The sequence below is a fragment of the Ambystoma mexicanum genome, chromosome 12, assembly GCF_040938575.1.
Source record: "Ambystoma mexicanum isolate Mex_15411 chromosome 12, UKY_AmexF1_1, whole genome shotgun sequence".
Classification (NCBI taxonomy): Eukaryota; Metazoa; Chordata; class Amphibia; order Caudata; family Ambystomatidae; genus Ambystoma; species Ambystoma mexicanum.
In genome coordinates this window covers 137,622,913-137,648,221 of record NC_090936.1, presented here as the reverse complement: position 1 = coordinate 137,648,221, position 25,309 = coordinate 137,622,913, and the positions used below count along the sequence as shown (strand labels likewise).

The 25,309-nt window shown below is 48.9% G+C and overlaps 1 protein-coding gene across 1 annotated transcript in view; it reads left to right on the top strand.

Moving 5' to 3' along the window:
• SMC1B (structural maintenance of chromosomes 1B) overlaps nucleotides 1-25,309 on the top strand; it is a 2,377,846-nt gene that overhangs the window by 1,040,078 nt on the left and 1,312,459 nt on the right. The window contains exon 11 of the mRNA XM_069627687.1: nucleotides 11,625-11,804. Coding sequence (XP_069483788.1) covers nucleotides 11,625-11,804 — 180 coding nt within the window. The remainder of the gene's footprint in view (nucleotides 1-11,624; nucleotides 11,805-25,309) is intronic.

Below are 25,309 nucleotides of genomic sequence, written 5' to 3'. Positions count from 1 at the left end.
GCAGGGTGGTACCAGGTCCCCCACACTGTGCAACCAGCATGTGCGACTGGGTCCTGGAGAACATCTACCTAAGGGCAATCCACCTTCCCTGGGGAGTCCAACGTGGAAACGTACAGACTCAGCAGTCTGGGAGGGGACAATTACAAGTGGCAATTGAATGATCAGGGGCTGCTGGAGATCTTCAGCAGATGAGGGCATCCTCAGTTGGATTTCTTTGCCTGCTGGGACAACAAGAAGTGCCAGCAGTTTGTGTTCTGGCAGGGGCAGAGCCCCACGTCCCTGGGCGACGCCTTTCAGATTAAGGGGAGCAGCATGACAGCGTATGCCTTCCCTCCTACACCCCTGATCCACACAGTTCTCTGTAAGATAAAGAAATCGGTCACCTCAGCATCATTCTGATGGTTCTGTGGTGGCCTGCAAGACCGTGGTTTTTGGAGCTGCTGATCCGCTCGGACAGGCCTCCAATTCACCTTCCGCTCGGCCCAGCTCATCTCTGGCGGAACAGGGGGACAGGGTCATACACCCTGCCCCACAGAAGTTAGCCCTTGCAGCCTGGTTCCTGAGCAGGTCACGCTGAAATACCTGGGCCTATCATAGGCTAACCTAGAAATCATTCAGGGAGCTAGGAGCAAGTACAAGAGTAAATGGTCTAGGTTCTGTCACTGCGCCGACTCTAAGGAGATCGACCCCCCTTATGTGCACGTTGGATGACGTACTCTCCTTCTCGGCACACCTTGCCCACTCAGGCGTGCAGGTGTATACATGCTGCAACTATTTGGTGGCCGCTGGGGCCTACAGAAATTCAGAGGGGGTTTTCTCCTCTTCCAACCTGGTGGTCAAGCGACATTTGACGGGCCTCGCCAAACTCTTCCCTCCAATCAAGAACCCACACTCTGTGTGGGATATCAATGCAGTGTTGGGCGCCTTGGCGCACAAATCATTTGAGCCAATGGCGTCCGCGGACATCAGGCTGGTCATCTTTTAAAACAGTTCTGATGGTTGGTCTCACCTCTGCTCGCAGAGTCAGCGAGATCCAGGTTTTGGTGGCTTTTGAACCCTATATTATGTTTCACAAGGATAAGGTGGTCCTGAGAACACACCCCACATTCCTACCCAAGGTAGCCTTCGCGTTCCATCTGAATGAGAAGATAGTCCTACCTACGTTTTTTCGCGACCCCAAGTACGATGCTCAGAGGGTCTTGCACTTGCACTGTCTGGATGTCAGACGTGCTCTGAAATTCTATCTGGACAGGACTAAGGGCTTCTGCAAGTCGGACGCTCCGTTCGTCACCTTCGGGGGGATTGTTAGGCAATATTTCACTTTCTTGTGTAATTTTCCCTCCAGTTGTGTACCCCCCAACTTTTTGCTGATGTTAAACAGCATAGTCGGACTTTGCCAGAGGAGCACAGCCTTCTGCTACACTCCCCTGGGCTTTCCGCTCACTTTGTTATGGGAAAACAGACATGCCCTTAAAGACGGTCAGTACTGGGAGACTTTGTTTCCCTTAGTCTTTGTCTATGTTGCAACTTTTCTGCAACATGTTGCAAGTGCACAATGTACCTTTCAGTACAGTGCACTTGAGACTGTAATTTTTAAAGGCCCTAGATACTCCGAGGATTTTTTTAGGAGAAGTGCAGATGTGCCTTGGACAGGGCTGGTGGCAGCTTATTTTTTCATGTATTTTTAACCCTTTCCTGCCAGGTAAACCGCGTTTACCGTGTTTGGCACAAATAGGTCGCCTTGCTCCAAAATGGCCATGATACAAGGTTTTCTGTCCTGTCCTTTGGCCATCTTGTCCCTTCACCTTCCCCAGGTCGACTCGGGTTAGCCCTCATTTGGGCTTGCATTCTCCTGCGAAACGCCAAGTTTTCGCATGCTTCTGCTTGCCTTTTGTGTGTGCTTCCAGGATGTGGGCTGGACTGTCTGGGTGCACATCCTGGGTGCCAGAGCGTCTGGTGTGCTTTGAATGCCTGGGACCACCGTGGTCCATGATTGGTCCATGTATGGCATGCCTGTATGTGAGCAGATCTCCCATTGGATCCTCTTCGTTTTGGCGCAAAGGCGATTTTCGATAAGAGAAGGCTCCAAACACCCATATGACGTTGATCTCTGGAGTTCTCACTGAACGAAGGATAGGATCCAAGCATCCTGAAACTAAGAAGCAGCGTTTTTGAACTGCTGGTGACCCGCTGGAAGGTTTGGCACCCTGAGCCTGCTGTTGTCCCACTGGACCGCTCTGAATCTGGTTGTCCTAGAAGGTCTGCGAAGACGCTTCGACTCATTGGAATAGTGGGACTATCTATTCTCGGCACCTTCATCAAACCCTGCAAGTAAGCATTCTCTGAAGTGTCTCTGGGCCAAACAGTGGGCTGACCAGCTTACATAGGACCTTTGCTCTGAAACAGCCGCTATTTCAAGAAGGCCATTGAAACTGGGTACCTTGCAAGCTGTGTGTTCACGTCACTCACACCAAATTTGGAACACTTGGTGTTCCCAGGTCTGGAGTAAAGAGTGAGCGCCTGAACCGGAGTACACGCGGTTACTGTGTCGCCAAGCTGTGGTGATGTACTTTGCAAACTCATGGCAGCTGTGCTCCTCTGACCTGAAGCCTGCTACAGCGGAACTGGCCTGATCCATCCACCAGGAGCGGAGAAATCGCCACTGTCCCATTTGGGAATTAACACTGTATCTTTGTCACTGAAAGCCGCAGAGCCGCGATAGTGACGCATTTGAGCCTGCAACCAAAGTGGACTCGACTGCCGAAGTTTGGTCCGGAGTGCGCTGGGGGTCAGTGAGTAATTGCAACCCTAACTGATGGCCCCTAGCACATCCATCCATTTTTATGCACAAGTGGCACCTGAGGGCCCCTCTCCTTCCACTGCTAGTGCGAACTAGTGAACTATTCCCAAGTCTTGGTGCCTGCTCTGCCTTGTCGGGGAGACCCTCCATGAATAGTGGGAACATATTCTGCATCACCTCACCCACCTTCCTGAGCTGCTACAGACCCTTCAAGAGACCCTGTTTTACCCATTTGCATTACACCGTGCGCCAGCATTGCAAGTACATTTGAGTAATAGGCTCCCCTCTTCTTAGGGACTCGACTGCATTTCAGTTAGGATTGTGTTTGTTGCAGAACTGCCTAAAGACTCTTTGCACTACCTGCTTCCTTGCCTTTTCTAGGTTCTGGACCCATTTTGTGCATTAACCCTTTCTGCCCCCTTGATCTTGTATATATGTATTTTAATAGGATTGTGTTGGTTTCAAAGTGTTACTGTTAATAACTTGTGTTGAAACTCGAAGGCCTTGAAATAAATGTACTTGTATTTTTGTGTGCTCATTGAGGTGTTTCAGTTACCTTCACCCCTCCCGAGACCTAGTCTTGACCGCCGCCAATGCTACATGATTGGTCTGGCTTGTCCAGAAGGGTTACCCTGTTCCAAGAAACTAGGCTGGCGTTCTGAACCTCTGCCCACCAGGTCAGAGTTCAAAAATCCGTCTTAACAGGGGTCAAGGCCCGGTTATCGGGCATCCAAGGCCTCTAGCAAGGTGGATTGCTTCAGCCATCAAGGAGGCTTAAGAGGGGCAGCACAAACCACTTCCAGCTAACATGCACTCCCACGCTGTCAGTGCCAAAGCCACAGCTGTCACATTCCAGTGCAGGTCATCAGTAGGGCTGCCATCTGGGCCACCCGTTCAGGCTTTCTGTAAGCACTACTGTTTGGACGCCGGGTCTAAATCGGACAGGCGGTTCTAAGGAACTTGTTAAGGAGGGTCTTCTCTCCACCCTGGGGCTACATTCAATTGTAATCGCCCATGCTGTATGGAGGAAAGGGCACAGGATGTAAGAGTAATTAATAGTTACTCACCGTAGTGACTAATGTACGCTTAATCCATAGTCCACTTTCCTCCATATGTCCCACCATCCTCCCCTCTAATAATACTGGTGACATAAGGCAATGTTAAATATTGTCGATGCGTCGATGCAGGAGTGCGCTGGTGGGCGGAGTCAGGGGAGCGCATGCTCACAGGGCCATGCCCCCACACACCTAAATTTAAAGGGGAAGATGATTTTCTTCTGGTGAAAAAGGTTCTGTCTTCCGTCCCTAGCGAGGGACGCCCATGCTATAAGGAGGAAAGGGGACTAAGGGGAGTAAGTTAGTCATTACAGTGAGTAACTTAAATTAGTGGTGTATAGGGACACACTATCATATTAGAGTGTCTTTATGACTGAAGTTTCAAACCTCTTCTATTTCGATGTCATTCCCTATCTTCATTTGTTCTAAAGTTCCAACACCATCTTGGAATTGTGTTTTAATCGTTCTGTTCATATGTAAATACATACATTATTGGGTACGTCGTTTCTCCACCAAAGCATCTGGTGGTCCATTTTTTATTGACGTAATACTCTACATAGAGTAAGATCTATTTTAAACAGGTTGTTCACAAAAATACCTGCATTCTTCTCATCAAAGATAGTCTTAGCCATACGTACATAGGGAGCATCTATATGTATTCAGTGTTTCCAATTGCATATTTTAGAATGTTATAATTTAATAAACACTTGATAAAATTGACATGATTTATTAAACGGGTCTTAAGCAAAATACCTGCTTTCTACTTATTAAAGATTGTTATAGCCATACATATATAGGGATCTCTAATGTATGTACAGTGTTACCAACTGCAATATTTCCAATTGTATCTTTTAAGATGTTCTATTTTATGAAAACACATAGCAAATTGTGCATGGTTAAACTAGAAAATAAATGTGTTTAATCTGTATTCGATTATCTGTGTTCTACTTACGTGTGCCTAGTGTATTTCCCTAGTATTGTGAGATATAACTCATAATTTTGAGGTCTAGAGCGAGGGTAAGTCTATAGATCAATCATTTTTATGTGTATTCGCTTCTACCTCTTTATTTTGTGCCATTCTGTTACTTCATTTAACCCTTTGATGTCACTTTGTGTCTTATATATAAACTTTTTCTTTTCTAAGCAATGTATTATCTCTTATGCTTTGATTTTCTCCTTTCCCCACTTGTAACACCATACAGTTGAATTATTCATATCCATGGTTCTTTGCCATAAAATGTTTGACCATGGGGGCTTGTATTTTGTTTTTCAGGCAACTCCGGTGTTCTATGATGCATGTTTTTATTTTTTATTTGTTTTTCCAATGATCTGTCGCTTTGTGGTATGGTTTCACCAGTAGTTCACCGATCATGAAAGATCGAAAGGTCTAAAAAGAATATCATACAAAAACACTAGAAAAACTTTGCATCATCGACATCAAATCTCGCATTACCTATGTTTGCATACAATAAAAGTACATCCACAGGTAATTGTGTGAGCAGTAGTAAACTGAAAACTAAAAAAACCTCCTATTGAAAGCATCGCCGCACTATGGGGCATGGAACCCTTAAAATTATTAATTCAGATTGTCTTTCTATATCTGCCTGCCTCTACTCTCTGCAGCTCATCCAAAACAGGACTGCGTGACTTGTTCTTTGCCTCAAGCCCAGGGATCGTATGTCTCCAGGACTAAAATCTCTGCACTGGCTCCCAGTGGCAGTGAGAATTAAGTTCAAAACCCTCTGCATTGTCCACAAGGCCTTCTGGGGCCTGGGACCTCAATACCTTCAACCCTCTCTTCCTAAATAACTTCCTTCTTGAGGTCTTCACTCATCTGCCTCCAACTCCCTCAGGGTCAGTCGCTTCTCCAAGCAGCGAGTTGATGGTATATCTTTATTCTGCTTGGGCCTACCTCTGGAACAGCCTCCCTGCCTCTTTGAATCTTTATGAAAACCATCTCTTGTTCCCGAAGCACCTCAAGACCTTCCTCTTTGCTTCTACTTTCTCTCCTCCTCTCCCCTGCTTATCTCCTGGCTGAATATGAAATTGCACTGGTTACTTGGCTACCCTCTGATCTTGGGCCCAGGTCCCTGCCACGTCAGTTGCACACCTGCACTGCCCCCCTGGCAACCCTCGCACTCTGGGACTGTTTCTGTATCACTACAGCCTCTACCAGCACTTGACACCCAATGCCTGCACTTACCTTTGCACTTGCCACCAACTGGCCGCACTCTTATTTGTCTTATTTATTGTACTTTTATCCTATGTACTGCACTCCCCTCCCCCACCCCCCCTTGTATCCCCGCTCCCGCTTCTCTTGCGCGATCTCAATGTCACCTGGCCTAGTAGGATCGTTGTCTGTCTTCCTTCGGTTTCCCCTCTCTTGCCTCAAAACTAAAGAAATAGGAGGTACCAACACAAAGTAGCAAGATATACATGAAAAAAATGCCCCTGTGGTTTACAATACATTAAAAAAACAAATAGAAAAATAAAAACATGTATCATAGAACACAGGAGTTGCTGAAAAACAAAATACAACAAGCCCCCATGGTCAAACACTTTATGGCAAAGAACCATGGATATGAAGAATTCAACTGGACGGTGTTGCAAGTGGTGAAAGGAGATAATCAAAGCATAAGAGACAATAAACTGCTCCGAAAAGAACAAGAGTCGATATATAAGACACAGTGACACCAAAGGGTTAAATGAAGTAATAGAATGGCATAAAATCAAGAATTAGAAGTGAATACAACTCTCGCTCTATACCTCACAATTACCCTAAATAGAGGTCGTACACTCAGGAGTTATGTGACAATACTAGGGGAATACACTAGGTACATGTAAGTACAACACCAATAGTCAATATGAAGGATCAAGGGACATCTTATACACATTTATTTTCTAGTTGTTTAACCATGCACAATTTACTATGTGTTTTAATAAAATGGTATCCACGTACTGAAACGTAAGGGTGGTCGAGACCCAAATCTTCCCTTTTAATGATGTCTTCACAATAGGATTTGGGCAGTTTAATTCAAAATGGTTTCGGAAAAACAAAAAGATTTTTAGGAAAACTTCTATTATTCTGTCATAAAAGGCTGTCCTCAGAATGAAATAGCATTAACTTGATTCAGTTTCATTTGAGGGCAGGTTTTTTTTAGTTTAAATGGACCCACACACATCCCTGCTGAATTTGTCTTCTGGGAGGTGGGAATACTTAATGATTTGGGACCTACAGTCCTTACGTCGTCTTCTTTTTCATTTTGATTTTTCTTTTTTCTTGATGTTGATAATCTGACACAGGTTCTTTGTGTTTCTGGGTGTATAATACACAGTGATGATCCTAGATCAATCCTTAGCTTCTTTAGGGTAGATCACACTATACTCTGGCATATTGCATTAGGATGTGCCAGTGCAGTGTTATGGTAAGCCGACCGGTTTCAGTGGTAAAAGACCACTTTCATCAGGGCTGTAACACCTTAGCCAGTTGTATTGCCATTGGAATGTAGATGCGAATGTAGCTTCTTTTCATCCAATTGGACCAAACTGTATGAATACAGAGCAGGAAGGGGAAGGAGGGAAGAAGAGAAGGCACATTCGTGAGAGATGTTATGGCTATACATAGTGTCTATTTATTGCCTGATGTCGTAGGCGTCTTACCCTCCACTCTCGGTGTCTTCTCTGCCTAGGGAAGGTCCTTGATGATTCACGTGTAGACTTCAGTTCTACTGCAGATATCATTGTTAATCCAATTTCTGCATAGGATACCTACGTATAGACCATTAAATGGATTGGGGTCATTTACTACATCGTGGTATCCATTTTTTATGACATGGCTTTAATTACCTCTTCGATTACTTAAGGCAAAGTTCATAATGAACAAAAAAAGTACCAACATATCTCGAAATTTCGCCTGTATGACCCACATCTAAAAGATAAAGACCTTAAGGTCAACAGCATACATGTGTACTCTGTTCAAAAATCAAAATCTAAACCCCAATCCAGTTTCCCACAAAGGTGGTATCCTGTGTACAGACTTGTATTATGGTATTACACCCCTGTGTTTGCCACTCACCGGATCTGGCCAATCTGTACCTTATTAACATACACAACTAGCGATATGTTGGTACTTTTTTCATTCATTATGAACTTTGCCTTAAGTAATCGAAGAGGTAATTAAAGCCATGTCATAAAAAATGGATACCACGATGTAGTAAATGACCCCAATCTATTTAATGGTCTATACTTAGGTATCCTATGGAGAAATTGGATTAACAGTGATATCTGCAGTAGAACTGAAGTTTACACGTGAATCATCAAGGACCTTCCTAGGCAGAGAAGACACCGAGAGTGGAGGGTAAGACGCATACCACATCAGGCAATAAATACACTATGTATAGCCATAACATCTCTCACGAATGTGCCTTCTCTTCTTCCCTCCTTCCCCTTCCCGCTCTGTATTCATACAGTTTGCTCCAATTGGATGAAAAGAGGCTACATTCAGCCTCTACATTCCAACGGCAATACAACTGGCTAAGCTGTTACAGCCCAGATGAAAGTGGTCTTTTACCACTGAAACCGGTTGGCTTACCATAACACTGCACTGGCACATCCTAATGCAATATGCCAGAGTATAGTGTGATCTACCCTAAAGAAGCTAAGGATTGATCTAGGATCATCACTGTGTATTATACACACAGAGAACCTGTGTCAGATTATCAACATCAAGAAAAAAGAAAAATCAAAATGAAAAAGAAGTAGACGTGAGGACTGTAGGTCCCAACTACATTAAGTATTCCCACCTCCCAGAAGACAAATTCACCAGGGATGAGTGGGGGTCTTTTTAAACTAAAAAACCTGCCCTCAAATGAAACTGAATAAAGTTAATGTTATTTCATTCGGAGGACAGCCTTTTATGACAGAGTAATAGAAGTTCTCCTAAAAATCCTTTTGTTTTTAATAAAATGGAACATCTTAAAAGGTACAATTGGATATATTGCAATTGGTAACATTGTACATACATTAGAGATCCCTATATATGTATGGCTTTAACAATCATAAATAAGTAGAACGCAGATATTTTTGCTAACAACCTGTTTAAAATAGATCTAAGGGACATACTCTGAGATTCTAATTGATCAATCATGTACATTTTATCAAGTGTTTATTAAAATATAACATTCTAAAATATGCATTTGGAAACACTGAATACATATAGGGGCTCCCTATATATGTCCGGCTAATTCTATCTTCAAATGAGAAGAATGTGGGTATTTTTGTGATCACCCCGTTTAAAATAGATTTTACACTCTATATATAGAGAGTTACTACAATAAAGAATAGGCATACATATAAGTATCTTGCGACGCAGCAATCTACCCACAGCCCACGGATGCTTTTAGAAACTGAAGTGTCATAGTTAATATCATGAACTTCATGCATATAACTCAAAGAGTTAGATATGAGAGAATACAGGTGCTATACTGCTCGGAATACAGCTGATTGCAGATTGATTAAACTAGCCACAGAAATTTCAAAGTATATTGATATAGTGACTAAGTTCTTTAAAAAAGCTTATAATGGTAACAAACACTTGAATCTACTCCTTTCACGGATCACAGGGGCATATAAGAACACCCCCTATGAACTACGTTTTAGAAATCAAATTACAGGCCTATCAAAGGTGTACAGGATATATAGGGATACCACTACTATAAAAACCTGGCTAATAGCCAACTTCACTTACTACAGGTGGGTAAATGTATACTAATGAAGACAAATTTAAAATGTTAAGATATAAGACAAAAGAGAAACATAGGGCGAAAAAGCGGTTTAAGCACATTAATTTGTGCTCCCATACGGATTTGTCTGGAGGATCGGACTAAATATAATTAATTCCTAAAGTTCTGGAAACTGCCCCACAGGCCTAACCAGGTAATTGCATCCTGAGTTTTAGGTTTAAGGTCCTTATTGACTGAGATAGTAATTCAGCAATGATGGCTTATGCTGTTTTTATATTGACAGTTCAAAGACTCAGCCCCACTCTAGGCATACAAGGGGGGGAACTAATCCTACCCCTGAATAGAACATTGACTGCAACAAATTCTCCTGAAGAATGTTCATCATTTAAAGTTCCTGAACAGAAACATGTTGAGATAAACCTTGTATAATCTCATATAAGGGTTAAATAAGAAAGGTGTATTTATAATAGCCTGAATAGGAATTCGAAATTATTCTCTAATCTCTCAACGAATGAAATCTACTGTTACGAGTATCCTATACAGGATTTTTCTGGCCACAGCCTTTTTTTTTATAATCGTTTTTATATATAATCTATATGTACTAATTGATGTTTTTTACATTGTGTTTTATACTATGTCCTATTAATAAAAATGGATGTAGTTTTTCAAACTTTATAGATGATTTTTTGAACTTTCACAATATCCATCTACCTCTATATTTGTTATAACTCCTCTGTTCATCTAGTTTCCTCACACTGCTCTCTTCTCCATTCCGGCGCGTCCTACTACTGTCTCAACCTCTCACCTGTGCACCTGTCTCCTTACCCTACTTTGACCCTCACTTTCACTATATTGCGCCATCCAATCCCTTTCTCTCCCCTCCAGTTTCACTGCCCTCAATCGCACAACCCTCCTACCATCCACTCAATCACATACTCTCACAACCACAACTTCAGCCTTTCAGACTTGGTACCACTAGCGCTCTCATTGAATACCTTACCTGAACTTGTATCCAACAACATCACAGACTTCTCATTATTTTGCTCCCCTGTCCTACTTCCGTTTGGAGTCTCGTTCCGCCACCATACCTTTCACTCTATCTTGTGGACACATATCTTTTATACAGGTGGAATCCTGCTGCTCTGCTTTCTCTCCCTTGGCTCCTTAATTCACCTCACTGTTCCTACCAATGTAGTCCTAGGCTTTTCTCTGGTGCTGGGCTATCATGTTACAGTTTTAAAAAAAAACTCTTTGATTCAGCACATTTTTTTCGTCTGGTAGTGTTTGTGCAGTCCTAGCGGTCCTGGCAGTTGGGTGTTCGACTGTCATTTCACATTCTCTCTACCTCGGCACTCTTTAGTTTGCACAGGTCAGCTGTAAAGTACACTGGAGCTTCTTGGCTGGCGTCTTTCACCATCTTCTCGTTGTATTTGTTTACTGCTTTGTTGGATTCTTTATCTTGCTGTTCTGTATAGAATAAAAGATAACTCTGCTCAGAAAAGAGACTGGAAAGTATTGTTATTGAGTGTTAACAGTAGCAAGCAAAGACATCTGTTGGACAATTTTCAGCTCCTCTAATTCTGTTTTACTGCATTTATTCCACCACATTTATTAATGCAAATGGTTAAAACAAATGCTGTAAAATATGTGGATGTGTTGGCATTTGACCAAACGCACCCAAGCAAAGCCCACTCTGGTTTCAGGGGCTCCCCCAAACATCCTCACCCACTTTTGTGGCAGGATCGGCTCTGGCATACACCCTGGAAGGTCGCCTACTCCAGCTCTGGAGGGATTCCGGTTCCCCCTGACAGGGTGAAGCCCCTGACCCTGCCATTGCGTCTAGATGATTTAAAAAACTAAAAAAACTTCATGATTGTTTGATTTAGGAGCTAATGTATCTCTGAGAGGCCTTTTAGCAATGTCAAAAGTATGCTCTTGTGAACAATGCAACATAAAAAGTATGTTTGTTGATCCATATGCCTTATACAGTTTGTTTGTATTGAGATTGATTATTTTTTTCCCTTTCAGATAAAGCCAGTCAATGAAAAGCTGCGAGATGTAAAGGGAACCAAAATGATGGTTGACGTTGTACAATCCGCAATTCCTCAACTGAAGAAAGTTATTCATTTTGTCTGTGCTAACGCACTGGTCTGTGAGAGCATTAAGGAAGCAAAGCAAATTGCATTTGATGGTCCAGAGAGATTAAAAGTAAGCTATTCAGTTTAGCGTGATTTAATTTTTACTCTTTTTATTCTGCTTAATTAGAGAATATGGGTTGTAGGGTCTAAGTTGCTGACCATTGAATCAGTAAAAAGTACCAGTTTTTTAATCCTGACGTCCCCACTTTTTAAAACAATGCCTCACTTCCTTTAACTCAAACATTTGGAGCACTCGATTGACATGTACTAACTAGTATCACACACCACGTAGTAAGCGTTGTCAAAGCTAACATTTACTGTGCAGGTGGAAATGGCCCTCCAGACAGAAGGGGCACATCTGTTAAAGAGAATTGACTTCCCCTTACGTGGTCTCGCTGCTACTAGCAGTTCCTCTGTGCAAGTTTGGGGTTGATTGGGAAGTACAAGTATGCAGCACCGTAGCATCCCCTGTGCTCCTAGTTGGTGACCTTCTGCTCCATGCTGGCAGAAAGTTGCAGCGTGCCTGGACGGAGGTGAGAAAGAGTGCCCTGCCGAGTCTGGGTCAGGCAACTGTTTGAGAGCTGACTTTTAACAAAGGAATATGTGGTGTCCATGCTCTGCAGCGAAAGAGGGCTATCTACCATTTTTCACCTATGCCCACCCATTTTGTTCTGTGTTTCTGACCCACAATTCTGAGGCTACTCGATTTTTCTAAACAAGGCCAAGGAAGCAAGTGGTGCATTGGCTGTGCAGAAGACGGCAGGTAGGCCAATAGTTGGGGACCCTGGGCTCCTCTTTCTTCTTTCATTGGAAGAGTGAATTGCCTCAATGTTCTTGTGTTTACTGGCTATTTGTTGGCACACACGAGCATCTACGTAGATATTGTGCACTTCTTTTTAAAACTACAGTAGTTCAACAAAAATACAATTTCCCAAAACTTAAAGTCCCAGCAAAATGGCAATACTAAAAACTAGATATTTACGGTTCATTGAGGTAGGTCTCCGTACCACTACTAGTTGGAGGTGAAAGAGCAGATGAGTTGTGCAAGTAGAGCAAGGTAGATGTTAAAGAGCCAGGGGGAGAGTATAGAGCCCTTGGGGACACCACAGGTGGCGATGGAAGTAGGAGAGAAGGGGCCCAGGATGACTTGAGAAGAGTGGTTAATGAGGAAGGAGGACTGCCAATCCAGTGCTCGTTCCGAGATACCAAGTGTATCGTGGAGCCTTGGTATGAGGATGGAATGGTTAACTTTGTCAAATGCAGAGGAGAGCTTGAGAAGGATAAGAACAGCTGGGGAGTTGGAGTCCAGAGATGAGAGCAGTTCTTCACTGGCGTTAACATTTTCCATGCCTCTGGATGCTCTGAATACAGATTGATGGTCATGGAGGCCACCAAGTTGGGGATGTCATTTCACCAAAATGCCAGGGGTAAATGAATGCGTCATCACATGATCCTTGACCTCTGATGACATCACAGAAAGTGATGTAATTTTATCCCACCCTGAAGTGACCTCACAGGAAGCGATGGAACACAGCCTTTCACCCCTTGACAAAACTGGAAGTGGCATCCCATAGCATTGTTCCTAAGTACACTACAAAAAATGGTTACAATATCATTGTAATGTGATATACATTGCATACAAGAATGGATCACAATATGTATCGTTGATATCAGTGTGAATAGGCCCATGTTAACCAAATGGTATTACCCAAATTGTTCAAACACAATTGTTCGAATGCCCAAATAGACCGAATTTCAATGGTCCGAATTGACCTTTGCACAATTGACTATATATATATATATTTCTGAGGCTTGTGGAATCTGCTTAGATCACATGCTGTGGATAGGCCGACATCTAATGGAAGCTGCAGAGTATTACAGTTTGTTTTTCGAAACTCGAAAATGGCCGTCGACACAGGGCATGCCAGTAATACTATCCCTAGTGTGACGTCCACTGTACCCAAGATCCCTCACGCGTCTAGGATCCTCAGATTGTTTTTTTCCGCCATACTGGTCGGAAGCATTTTGCGGAGTCCCCTGGCCTTAGCCATACTTTTGCTAAAAATATTAAATTATTTACATCCTTCCCCATCCCAACGTCGAACTTCGACACTCGACGCCGGCTGGAGAAGAAATCGACCGTCGGCTGCTGCACGACGGATTTGGGCCTCGGAAGGCCTCTGGCCTCGGCCCGGGCCTTGGAAGGCCTCTGGCCTCGGCCCTACAAGTAGGGAGAGTGGGGGGGTTGGACATACTCTACACTCTTGGTATATAGGTACAGCTTATACATTTCCTACACTTAACAGCCCGCTGCCTCAAAGTGCGTATGGAGGGTACCCCTTTTCAATTCTGCCCCAAGTGCAATCGCAAATACCCTTGTGTCGACAGGCACGCCACGTGCAATCTCTGCTTGCCGAGGGACCACCCCGAAGCGAACTGCAGAGCGTGTAGTAGGTTTAAACCTAAGACACTTAAGGACCATTCGACAAAGCGTTGGGCCCACCACGCCAGGCAGGCGGCCATGGCAGCGGAGGGCGCCTTCAGCGACGCCGTACTTTCGGACGGCGAGGGCATTACGGCGTCGAAAGACAGCCGAGCGCAAGTCCCGGACCTCGGAAGGTCGTCCGGCAGGGCGGCTATGGGGAAGACCCCCCGGCGACACAAGCGCTTCACACACCACACACACTAAACACACGAAGTCCAACCGAGACTCGACTACGTAGAGTTCTCGGAAAGAGGCACAAACAGAACGGTCCGATTCGGTGTCCTCTGGGCGTTCTCGATCGAGATCGCCGCATGACTCCAGGCAAGCATCCACTCTTGCCAAGAGTGCCTCGCTCCCTAGGCTAACAGAAGTTCGATCGTCGGAGGACGAAGACGACTTCTCCAGCATGGGGTCTGGCAAGGATTCACATGCTCATGAATATTCCCCGTCGTCAGGCTGGGTATCCTCGGTAAAGAAAAAAACAGTATCAGTTTCGTTTCTGATCTGTCTTTCGTAGTAATAACCAATCACTGGTCTCTGCGTCATACTGACCACAGCCAATGACTGCCCTCTACCTAAGCACCGCCTCTGGCAGCCATCTTCAGATTTTTACCGCACGTTCATGTGTTGGGATCCTCGTGCTATTGCTCTCGAGCGTTAGTGCTATTTTTTCACGTTTTTTCTCAAAAACTTTGTTTTTTCCGGTCAAAAGAGCCTCAAGCTCCACCGACTCTCCATCCGATCAACGGTGACCCGTGTCGGATTCGTCTGCGCCCCTCAAGGGTGAAGATTTAGTCGAGCTACGTTTTGGAGGACTCCAGAAGCTTCTCAGGCCCGGACATGGCCCAGGAGAAGGGAAGCTCGACGCCCGGAAAGCTGTTCAGGGTCTGCCCTGGATGCCAGCTGCAGAACGTCTTTAAGGAGGACGAACACTCCTTTTGTCTCTACTGCTTACATGAGGACAAGACGCACGTGGAGAAGGACTGTGCGTTTTGCGGCAATATGTCGGAGCGGACCATGAAGGACCGCCACCAACGCCTCGCCAACTGGCTGGAAGGGAAGAGCCCGTCAGGCGAGAAGAAGAGGAAGAAATCCGAGCGGTCTTCTAAGACCTTTGAGGACGCCCCAGCGACGGGGGTCCAACACAAGGCCAAGCACCGCGAGTCCGCTGGCACCGGGAGCGCCGAACGGTCGGGCTCTACGGGCGCCAGGCAGGGCGCACCCTCCCCGGCACCTTCAGCCACGAGCCAACGCTCTGGGTCGGGTAAGAGGAAGGGCGAGCACCCGGCGAAGCTCCTGGAGAGGCCCCGGTCGAGCTCGAAGGCCCCATCGGAGGGGGAGCGAGGCAGTGTCCCCCCCCCTCAAGGATAAGGCGGTGAGCGCACCTAAGGTGGTGAAGGCCTTAATCCATCCGGCCAAGCCCTCTATCGATACTGTTGCGGCGGCCCTGGCTCAGCCTGTGGAGGCTACACCAGTGGTAGCGACCTCGGGGCTCAGAGTCTCCCTGCCACCTCGGAGGGAGTCCTCTTTTGTGCCCATCGATAGGACCCCCGTGAAATCCCCGGCGGGGAAGAAAAAGGGGGGGCAGGGCGTCGTCGTAGATTCGGCTTCAACCTCGGAGGAAGAGCTGATCGAGGTCTTAAGCCACGGCCTTGGCGTGGATGAAGACCGGCCCGTCAGGATGGATCCCGACGCAGGTGACGACGACATCGAGGGTGCCGACGGGGCACCTGATCGCCCGTCGGATTCCCCTCTGCCAGCGCCGCAAGACAACTCGGCGGCCATTTTGTTGGCTATACAGTCCTTATGCTCAGAGATAAGGACGAGACTACCGTTGCCGACAGAGGAACCTCTCCCGTCGGGGGATCCTGAACCAGGACCTTCTGGTGTTCCCCCGCCCAAGAAAAGAAGGATTCACCCTCCACCTCCTTTTCAGCCGTCGCGACCCGTTCAGCCCTTCTCCCGGTCCACCCGAGGGGATGATACGGGGACTGACACGGCAGCGACGGGTACGGACGACGAGGTATACGACGAGGATCTACCGTCGTCACCTCCCACCAGGGCTTCTCCGCCCGACGAGATTGCATCGTTCCACTCCATGATCGCCAGGGCATCCGAGCTTTTCCAACTCTGCCCTGAGGAGAAGAAAAAGGAAGGATTCCTTTATCAACGGCGCGAGGCCAAGAGGAAGACGGTCCTCGCGGTGCCTCTACTGGACGACATTTGGGATGAGGGCCTCGCCCTCCTCAAGAACCCTTCCACGACGCCAGCTAGAAGAGACCGGTACGAGAAGAAGTACCGGGTCCTGGACGCGGCCCCCCCTGTGCCTCCGGGCGCAGCCTACCCCGGACTCCGTCGTCTCCGCGGCGGCCAGGAAGAACGCGGGGGGGGGTGCGGCCTCCACATCGACTTCCCCACCGGACGGCGAGGGAAAGAAATTGGACGCTATGGGACGCAGGGTCATCTCGTCTGCAGCGACGACGATTAAAGCGGCCAACGCCTTGGCTATCGTGGCCCGCTACGACAGGGAGCTATGGTACAAACTGGCTCCCTGGAGATCCTACAGGAAGGTGAGGTGGCGTCGGACCACGCCATCACTATTGCGACGGACATCGCCGACACTGGGTTTCGCCAGTTGGGCAACGGCGTGTGCCTTAGGCGGCGTGGATGGCTCAAGGCTACGGACTTCCGTCAAGACGTACAGACCAGAGTCCTGGACATGCCGTTCGATGGGAACAACCTGTTTGGGAAAACAGTGGACGATTCCCTTCAGGCCATTAAAGCGGACACTGAGACGGCCCGGGCCCTTGGGGTTCTACAGCAACGACGGACGCCCTTTCGGAGCAGCGCAGGCAAGGGCGCCTCCAAAGGTTCCGGCGGCGGTTTCTCCACCTACCGTCAAGCGGCCCGCTCGTCGTCTCAGGAGGCCTACAGAGGACGAGGCAAGTCTGACGGACCCCGCCGTCGTCGCCAAGGAGGTCAAGGCGGCAAAGCCTCGTCGAAACAGGATTGAACCGGCCGTGGGGTCGGGCCCCCACCGAAGCACCCCGGTGGGAGGCCGGCTGGCGAGCTTCGTCAGCGTGTGGGAGTCCATCTCCACCGACCGTTGGGTGCTGGACGCCTTAGCCCGGGGCCACGCGCTCGAGTTTCAAAGAAGGTGCCCGCGCGTCCCCCCCCCCCGTGGCCAGGAAAGAGCTTCACGTCCCGCAGCTTCTCCTGGAGGTAAAGGCGATGCTCAGGAAGGGCGCTATCGAACTCGTCCCAAAGAGGCTTCGGGGCTCCGGAGTTTACTCGAGATACTTCCTCGTGAAGAAGAAGACGGGAGGATGGCGCCCCATCCTAGACCTGCGACGTCTGAACAAGTTCATCAAGGCGCAGAAGTTCCGGATGGTCACCCTCCAGCACGTCCTGGGTCAGCTGGAGGAAGGAGACTTCCTGTCGTCGTTGGATTTGGAGGATGCCTACTACCATATTCCCATCCTAAAGGGGCACCGAAAATTCCTCAGGTTTGTAGTCCAAGGGCGTCACTACCAGTTCAAAGCCCTCCCCTTCGGACTACGGTCGGCACCCAGGGTATTTACCCAAGTGCCTTGCGCCGGTGGCGGCGCAGCTGCGCCGCGAGGGGATCCACGTCTACCCCTACCTGGACGACTGGCTCATCCGAGCCAAGACGAGGGAGCTCGCCGTGGAGCACACGGCAAGGACCGTCCAACTTCTCACGGACCTGGGATTCTCCGTGAACTACGCCAAGTCCCACCTGGTACCCGCGCAAAACGCACTGTTTCTGGGAGCGAAGTTCGACAGTGTCCCTTCTGGCCTCCCCGTCGGAGGAAAGGACCAGGTCCATCCTGGGCAAGGTACAGCGGATGTTGGTTTCCGACGCGGCCAAGGTGAGGTCCATCAAGTCCCTCCTCGGAATGATGTCTTCTGGCATCTACCTCATTCCCATGTGCAGGCTCCGGATGCGCCCGTTACAGGAAATCCTGGACGCGTGCTGGATCCAAACGACGGGCGGCTTCGAGGAGAGGATCACACTCGACAAGAGTTTCCTCCGAGCGGTCCGGTGGTGGGGCACCCGCGCGCATCTGACGGCGGGCATGGACTTCCAGACCCCAGACCACCAGGAGACAGTGACCACGGATGCCTCCCTGGAAGGGTGGGGAGCACACACCGAAAATCTGCACGCGAGAGGCCTTTGGCTCCCGACGGAGAAGTCCCTCCATATCAACATCCTGGAGCTCCGTGCAGTGTTCTGGGCCCTCAGGTCCTTCCTTCCGTCCCTCAAGGGCAAGGTGGTGAGGATCTTCACAGACAACACCACCACCATGTTTTACATCAGGAAACAGGGCGGAACCAGGACCCCAGCACTGTCCAAGGAGGCGCAGGACCTGTGGCATTGGGCCATCGCCCAAAGGATGTTTCTGGTGCCGTTTCATCTGGCAGGGATAAAAAACACCATCGCCGACTCACTCAGCAGGGAGCTGCGCTCGTGCCACGAGTGGGAACTACGGCAGGATCTAGTGGATCGCCTCTTCCGACGGTGGGGCACACCCCAGATCGACCTGTTCGCGACGGCGACGAACTCCAAGTGCCGGAGGTTCGCCAGCAGGTTTCCCCAGGCGAGGAGCATGGGCGATGCTTTCTCGTTCCCCTGGGAGGGCCTGTTCCTCTACGCGTTCCCTCCTTTGCCACTGCTAATCCGGCTCGTCAACCAGCTCAAGAGGTCACGGTGCAGGATGATCCTCGTCGCACCTGCGTGGCCGAGGCAGATATGGTTCCCGGACCTTCTGGACTTATCGGCGTCCCCGCCAATCAAGCTGCCGGTGGACGCGGATCTACTCTCCAGGGAAGGAGGCGCCATCCTCCACCACGACCCGAAATCGCTGAACTTGCAGGCCTGGCTCCTGCAGCGCTAGAGTTTGGAGGATACGACATACCGGCCGACTGCAGAGAGGTTCTTGCAAAGGCCAGGGCGTCCTCGACTCTTAAATGCTACGGACACAAATGGAAGAGGTTCTTGGTCTGGTGCCACGCACAGAAGATTAACCCTCTACGGATTACGGCTCCCCAGGTACTGCCGTACCTGCTGACGCTGGCCAAAGCTGGACTGGCACACGCGTCCATCAAGATTCATCTTGCTGCGATCTCCCGATACACCAGAACCACGGGCCGGACGTCCTTGTGGTCTCATCGTATGGTGAAAGAGTTCATGAAGGGACTGTTCCGATCGTTCCTGCCGGTGAAGGCTCCGGCCCCGGCGTGGGAGCTCAACGTGGTGCTGACCAAGCTCATGGGACCTCCGTTCGAGCCTCTGCACTCGGCCCCGTTGAAGTTTCTGTCGTGGAAAACAGCGTTTCTTATGGCCATCATCTCTGCACGACGGGTGGGAGAGATCCAGGCCCTTTCCTGCAAGGCCCCGTACTTGACTTTTCACGACACGAGGGTAGTGCTCAGGACGCACCCCTCCTTCATGCCCAAGGTACCGTCGGACTTCCATCTCAACGAACCCTTGGTGTTGCCTGTGTTCTTCCCGTCGCCTTCGTCGCCGGCTGAGAGGACTTTGCACTCGCTGGATGTGGCTAGAGCGCTGAAGTTCTACGTCGACCGCACAAAGTGTTTTCGGAAGACGTCACAACTCTTTGTGAATTTTGGACCTGTCAATCAGGGGAAGGCTCTCTCGAAGGCTTCCATTTCCAGATGGCTCTCCGGCTGTATCATGTACTGTCATCGGTTGGCAAACCGACCGCTGCCTGGCCGTCCGAGAGCCCATTCCACCAGAGCGATCGCAGCCACCACGGCGTTCCTTTCTGGTGTGCCCCTGCTGGACATATGCAGGGCTGCTACGTGGAGGTCGACGCACACCTTCACGAAATTCTACTGTGTCGATCGGGATTCCAGGGAGGAGTCCAGGGTCGGCCAAGCAGTGCTGCGCAACCTGTTCGCCTGAGGTGAGCCTGGTGAGGAGGTAAGATGCTTAATGTTGGGTTTGATGTAATGCTTAATGTTGAGCCTTTGCCACCTCCCGTGGTTGTGCATGTGTGTACTGCTATGTATTCTTTATTCATGAGCATGTGAATCCATGCCAGATCCCATGCTGGAGAAGGAACAAGTTACTTACCTGTAACTGTTGTTCTCCAGCATGGGTCTGGCATGGATTCACATGCGAACCCTCCCGCCTACCCCTCTGCGGCTCTTCACTTGGTCATACTGCCACTTCACGTGCTTCCAAATCTGAAGATGGCTGCCAGAGGCGGTGCTTAGGTAGAGGGCAGTCATTGGCTGTGGTCAGTATGACGCAGAGACCAGTGATTGGTTATTACTACGAAAGACAGATCAGAAACAAAACTGATACTGGTTTTTTTCTTTACCGGGGATTCCCAGCCTGACGACGGGGAATATTCATGAGCATGTGAATCCATGCCAGACCCATGCTGGAGAACAACAGTTACAGGTAAGTAACTTGTTCCTTCCACCCCCAGGCCGCGCTCCAGGAGTCGGGGCCCGCAGACAAGATCAGCGAGGCCCCACGTTCGAAGGACAGGGACTCTACCCCCAATCCTCGACGCCAGGCATCGAAAACCTCCGGAGCCACAAAAGGACAGGGAAAACATTTTTCCACTCACGGGGAGGGGGGAAAACAGCAGAAGAAGCAGCCTTTGCACTCTTCCACACCTGTGAAACACACCACTCCCCCTAAACAGACAGACAAGACCAGGTCTGCTGATATGTCTAAAACCAGCAAATCTACTCAAGATAAATCCCCGAAACTTGCTGAGAGAGTCATTCCCAGTTCCAAAAAATGGTCCAGTGCAGACCTAGATAGGGTCATGTCATGGATGTCTTCTTTGGCTGACTTTTACGATAAAAATCCAGACCATTTCCTTTCGTATGATCCACAAGGGGCGACACCCTCAGGCTCTAACGATCCTATCCCCCCGAGTAAGAAGCCCCGGTTTGAGACACCGATGAGGTCTACTGACCCCTTCGAGGTACAACCATACTCTTGACCATACTCACAGTATCAAGGAGAGGCTTCCTTTGGTGAGGACCAAGAATTTGGCATGATAGAAGAGCAAACCGGGACGGGCTACTATGGGGATGATGAGGACCAGGAAGAGGAAGACCCTGAAACCTACAGAGTAGATTCCCCGGTAGAAAACAAAGCCCCAGTTACCGACTCCCCTGTCGATAACCAACCCCTCCTAAACGAGGTTCTCGCACGTGCAGCAGAACATTTCCATATTGATACCCACGGTGTCCAGGAGGAGAGGGACTTTGCAGAGGAGTTAGTGGGAGAAAGGAGGCCTGTTGCCCAGACCATCCCTATCCTTAAGTCCATTCAGCGAAGAATAGACCCGTCCCTGGTGAACCCAAACCTCACCAGAGCAGTCAATCCCAGGGTTGAAAAACTTTTCAGGGCAGCCCAGTCTGACCCTCTCTATACAAGAGGACATCTGAAGCCAGACTCCTTAGTTGTCACTAACACTCGTAAGAGGGCTGGAACACCCTTGTCATCGTCCGAAGCTCCTCCCGACAAGGAGAGCAAAAAACTATATGGTTTCGGCAGGAAAGTAGCCTCAACGTCCACCTATCAAGCAAGAATTGCAAACTCCACCCTGTTGGCCAGCTACAACTGCCATCAGTGGGAAGAAGTCGCGGCACTCATAGCCTCTGCTCCGGAACCTTTAAAGGGCCAGCTAGCTCGGATTTCAGCAGAGGGTAGACCCGTGTCTGGTTGCATTTTGAAAGTAACCTTTGACGCCGCGGACAACGCAGGCAGATTGATAGCAGAAGGCACTGTTATCAAGAGACATGCATGGTTACGGCAGTCTGGTTTTAAGGCAGAAACCCAGGCATCATTGTTGGACAAACGGTGGAAGCCGACCTGTTTTTTGGTAAGGCGGTCGAAGACACACTGAAGAATGCCAAGGACAAATACGAGACACTCAAGTCCCTTGATCAGTTAACCAATAAACCGCCTAACCAGAGAGGGAGTAGTCATTTTCGTCGCCCATGCGGCCAAAATTCCCAGAGGGGATCTAACTATTCCTAGGGGCAGGGTACACAGTGGAACAACAGCCAACAGTCTACCCAGGGTTACGGCAGGGGTAATAGGAGAGGTCGTGGTAAAGGCAGAGGCAGCCCCAGCAAAGGAGGCGGCACACCTCCACCAAAGCAGTGACGCTCAGTTCAGGGTCCCTTCTCACGCAATCCCAGTAGGGGGACACATTTCCAACTTCACCCAGGCTTGGGAAGGGATCACATCAGACAGATGGGTGCTGTCAACAGTATCCACAGGATACTGTGTAGAACTACTGCAGCGTCCCCGGAACCATCCTCCACGACAAAGAGTACACTCTTTAGAACAGCAGAAGATTCTCCTCGAGGAGATCGCCATTCTGCTAGAAAAGGACGCGATTGAACTCGTCCCGGGACACCAGGTAAACACGGGTATTTATTCAACTTCCTTCCTTGTGCCAAAGAAAGATTTGACAATGCCCCCCGTATTGGACTTACGGCCTGCCAACAAGTATGTCAAGCCCCAAAAGTTTCGGATGACTACGCTACAAGAGGTAATCCCCCTCCTAAAAAAGGGGGATTACATGGCAACCTTGGATATGAAAGATGCTTATTTTCATATTTCCATGTTCCCAGCGCACAGAAGGTACTTGGCTTCAAGGTGGACAGTCGGCACTACCAATTCAAGGTACTGCCCTTTGGGATAGCTTCGGCACCAAGGGTATTCACCAAGGTACTGGCGGTGGCGGCTGCACACCTACGCAGGGAGGCAATCCCGGTGTACCCTTATCTGGACAACTGGCTCATAACGGGGGAAACCCCAGTAATTTGCAGGACAAACATTCAAAGGACTATCAACCTCCTCCACGAGTTAGGTGTAACGCTCACCTGACTCCCACGGAGGCGCTGGCCTGGTTCGCGCTGCTGTGACCTCTTCTAAGGTGATGCGCAGGGTTCGGAAGACGGACTGGACCGGGCCCCCAAATCTGGCTTGTCTGGCTTGCAGAAGTATCCTTCTGTAGGCGAAAATAGGGGATTAACTGTCTGCTGGGTAATGCAATCGGCCTCCCACTTTTCCCCTCTCACCCTCCTCGAAACCCTTCTGTGATTCCTCGTAGCGTCTCACCTTAGGGTCTGGAAGGACGAGCTCTCCATCCTGCTTCTGATGCAGGGGCGCGTTGGTATCCAGTTACCTAACTGGATTTTCGGATTGGTGAGAACCAAACTTGCTTGGCTTCTAGGTAAGTTTTTTGATAAGAGGTTCCCCTTGTGTCCATGCATTAATGTACTAATGCTAGTGTCTTTATCCCCATAGGGGCCGGGGTACGGAATGCCGGGGAACAGGCACCGACCCGAGATGAGAGGTGAAATCCTTGTAGAAATCAGCTAAGTCTTTAATGAGCGTTTTTTGGTAATGTCTTTTCATTCGCTCATTAACGCTGATGTCTCTTTTTCCCCTTAGGGGCTGGGGTCCGGAAATGCCAGGATGCAGCGCGGACCCGAAATGGAGAGGGAATGAATCAACAGGTAAGTCTTAACATGGAGATTTAGCTTTCCTTATTCCCTTCTCTCTCTCACCTTTTGTTCTGGTCTTTTTCTCCCTAGGCGCTTGGGCGTGACTGCGAATCCAGATGATCGCTGCTGAACATGGAGGCACCCTGTAAAGGTGAGTGGAATGTGGCGCTGCAGCGATCGACGCGATGAGCTTTTAAATAAGTCTTCCTTTTCAGGATTGTCGGCGAGATGTCTCCGGGATGCGGTTTTAGCAGGTAAGGACTTTTCCCTCTTCTGTTCTCTTCTTCTCTTCCTTTGCAGGTGATCCAGGATGCTGGCAGGCGTGGCAGAAGTCAGGATGCAGGAGCAGACACGGTGAGCATCCAGCTGCTAGATGCAGAACAACGCGAAGCACGTGTGGCTGTTCGGGTGGGGTTTAAATAGCCTTGGAAGAAGTTCCAGGTATGTATCCTTCCTCCAATCAGGTATGTATCCTTCCCCGACCACGCCCGGATGGTAAATTAGTCCCACAGGTAAAGTAGTTCCTTTCAGGCCTCAAGGAGGCCGGGATCCTGCAGCATGGTCTGCATCAGGTAAGTGCACCCAAGCACTCCCATAATGAGCCTGGCGCCTATGGCGCCAGGACTGATGTCTTTTATGAGCCTGGCGCCATAGGCGCCAGGTTGCTGACCAAAGGGCCCCTATATGGGGTTGCTGGGTCCTACCTTGGGGACTGGATGTCCGCTTTCGGGGACGCAGGGCTTGAACCGGCTCCCCGGGAGCGGGCATCATGACATTAGGCTTCTCAATCAACGAGAAAAAGTCAAGCCTGGTGCCAAGCACCTCCAAACAGTTCCTAGGAGCAATCCTAGATACTCAAGAGGGGTTGACCTTTCCTTCAGAGGAAAGAATTCGGAATATACTACTGCAAATTCCACATAATCAGTCCGGTCACCAAATAACGGTACGCAAAGCAATGCGTTTACTGGGCAATATGGCGTCATGTATTTACCTGGTCCCCCACACGCGCCTGCGTATACGTCCCATGCAGGAATGGTTGGCGATACAGTGGTCTCAGGCAAGTGGTCAGTGGGACGATCTAGTGGTCATTTCGCCAACACTAGTACAAATCCTTCACTGGTGGACAAGAGAGAATCTTGCACAGGTAAAACCCTTTTACGATCCCAAAGTACAGGCAGTAGTCACTACTGATGCATGTCTGACGGGGTGGGGAGCTCACCATCTCCACCACACAGCTAAGGGTCTCTGGTCTCCCTCAGTGGCCAAGAACCACATCAACCTGCTAGAGCTTCTGGCAGTATTCAGAGCGCTTCAAGCGTTCGAGCCCCACCTACTAAACCTGTCAGTGCAGTCAAGACAGCACAACAGCCATGTTCTACCTGAACAAGCAAGGAGGGACTCGTTCGCCAAATCTGTCCAAGCTTGCCCAGAAAATCTGGTTATGGGCACTCAGACGGAACATCTTCCTGTCATCACAACATGTTCCAGGGGAGCTCAATTCCCTAGCGGATGCTCTAAGCAGAGACTCCCTCCCAGAGGAACACGAATGGGTTCTA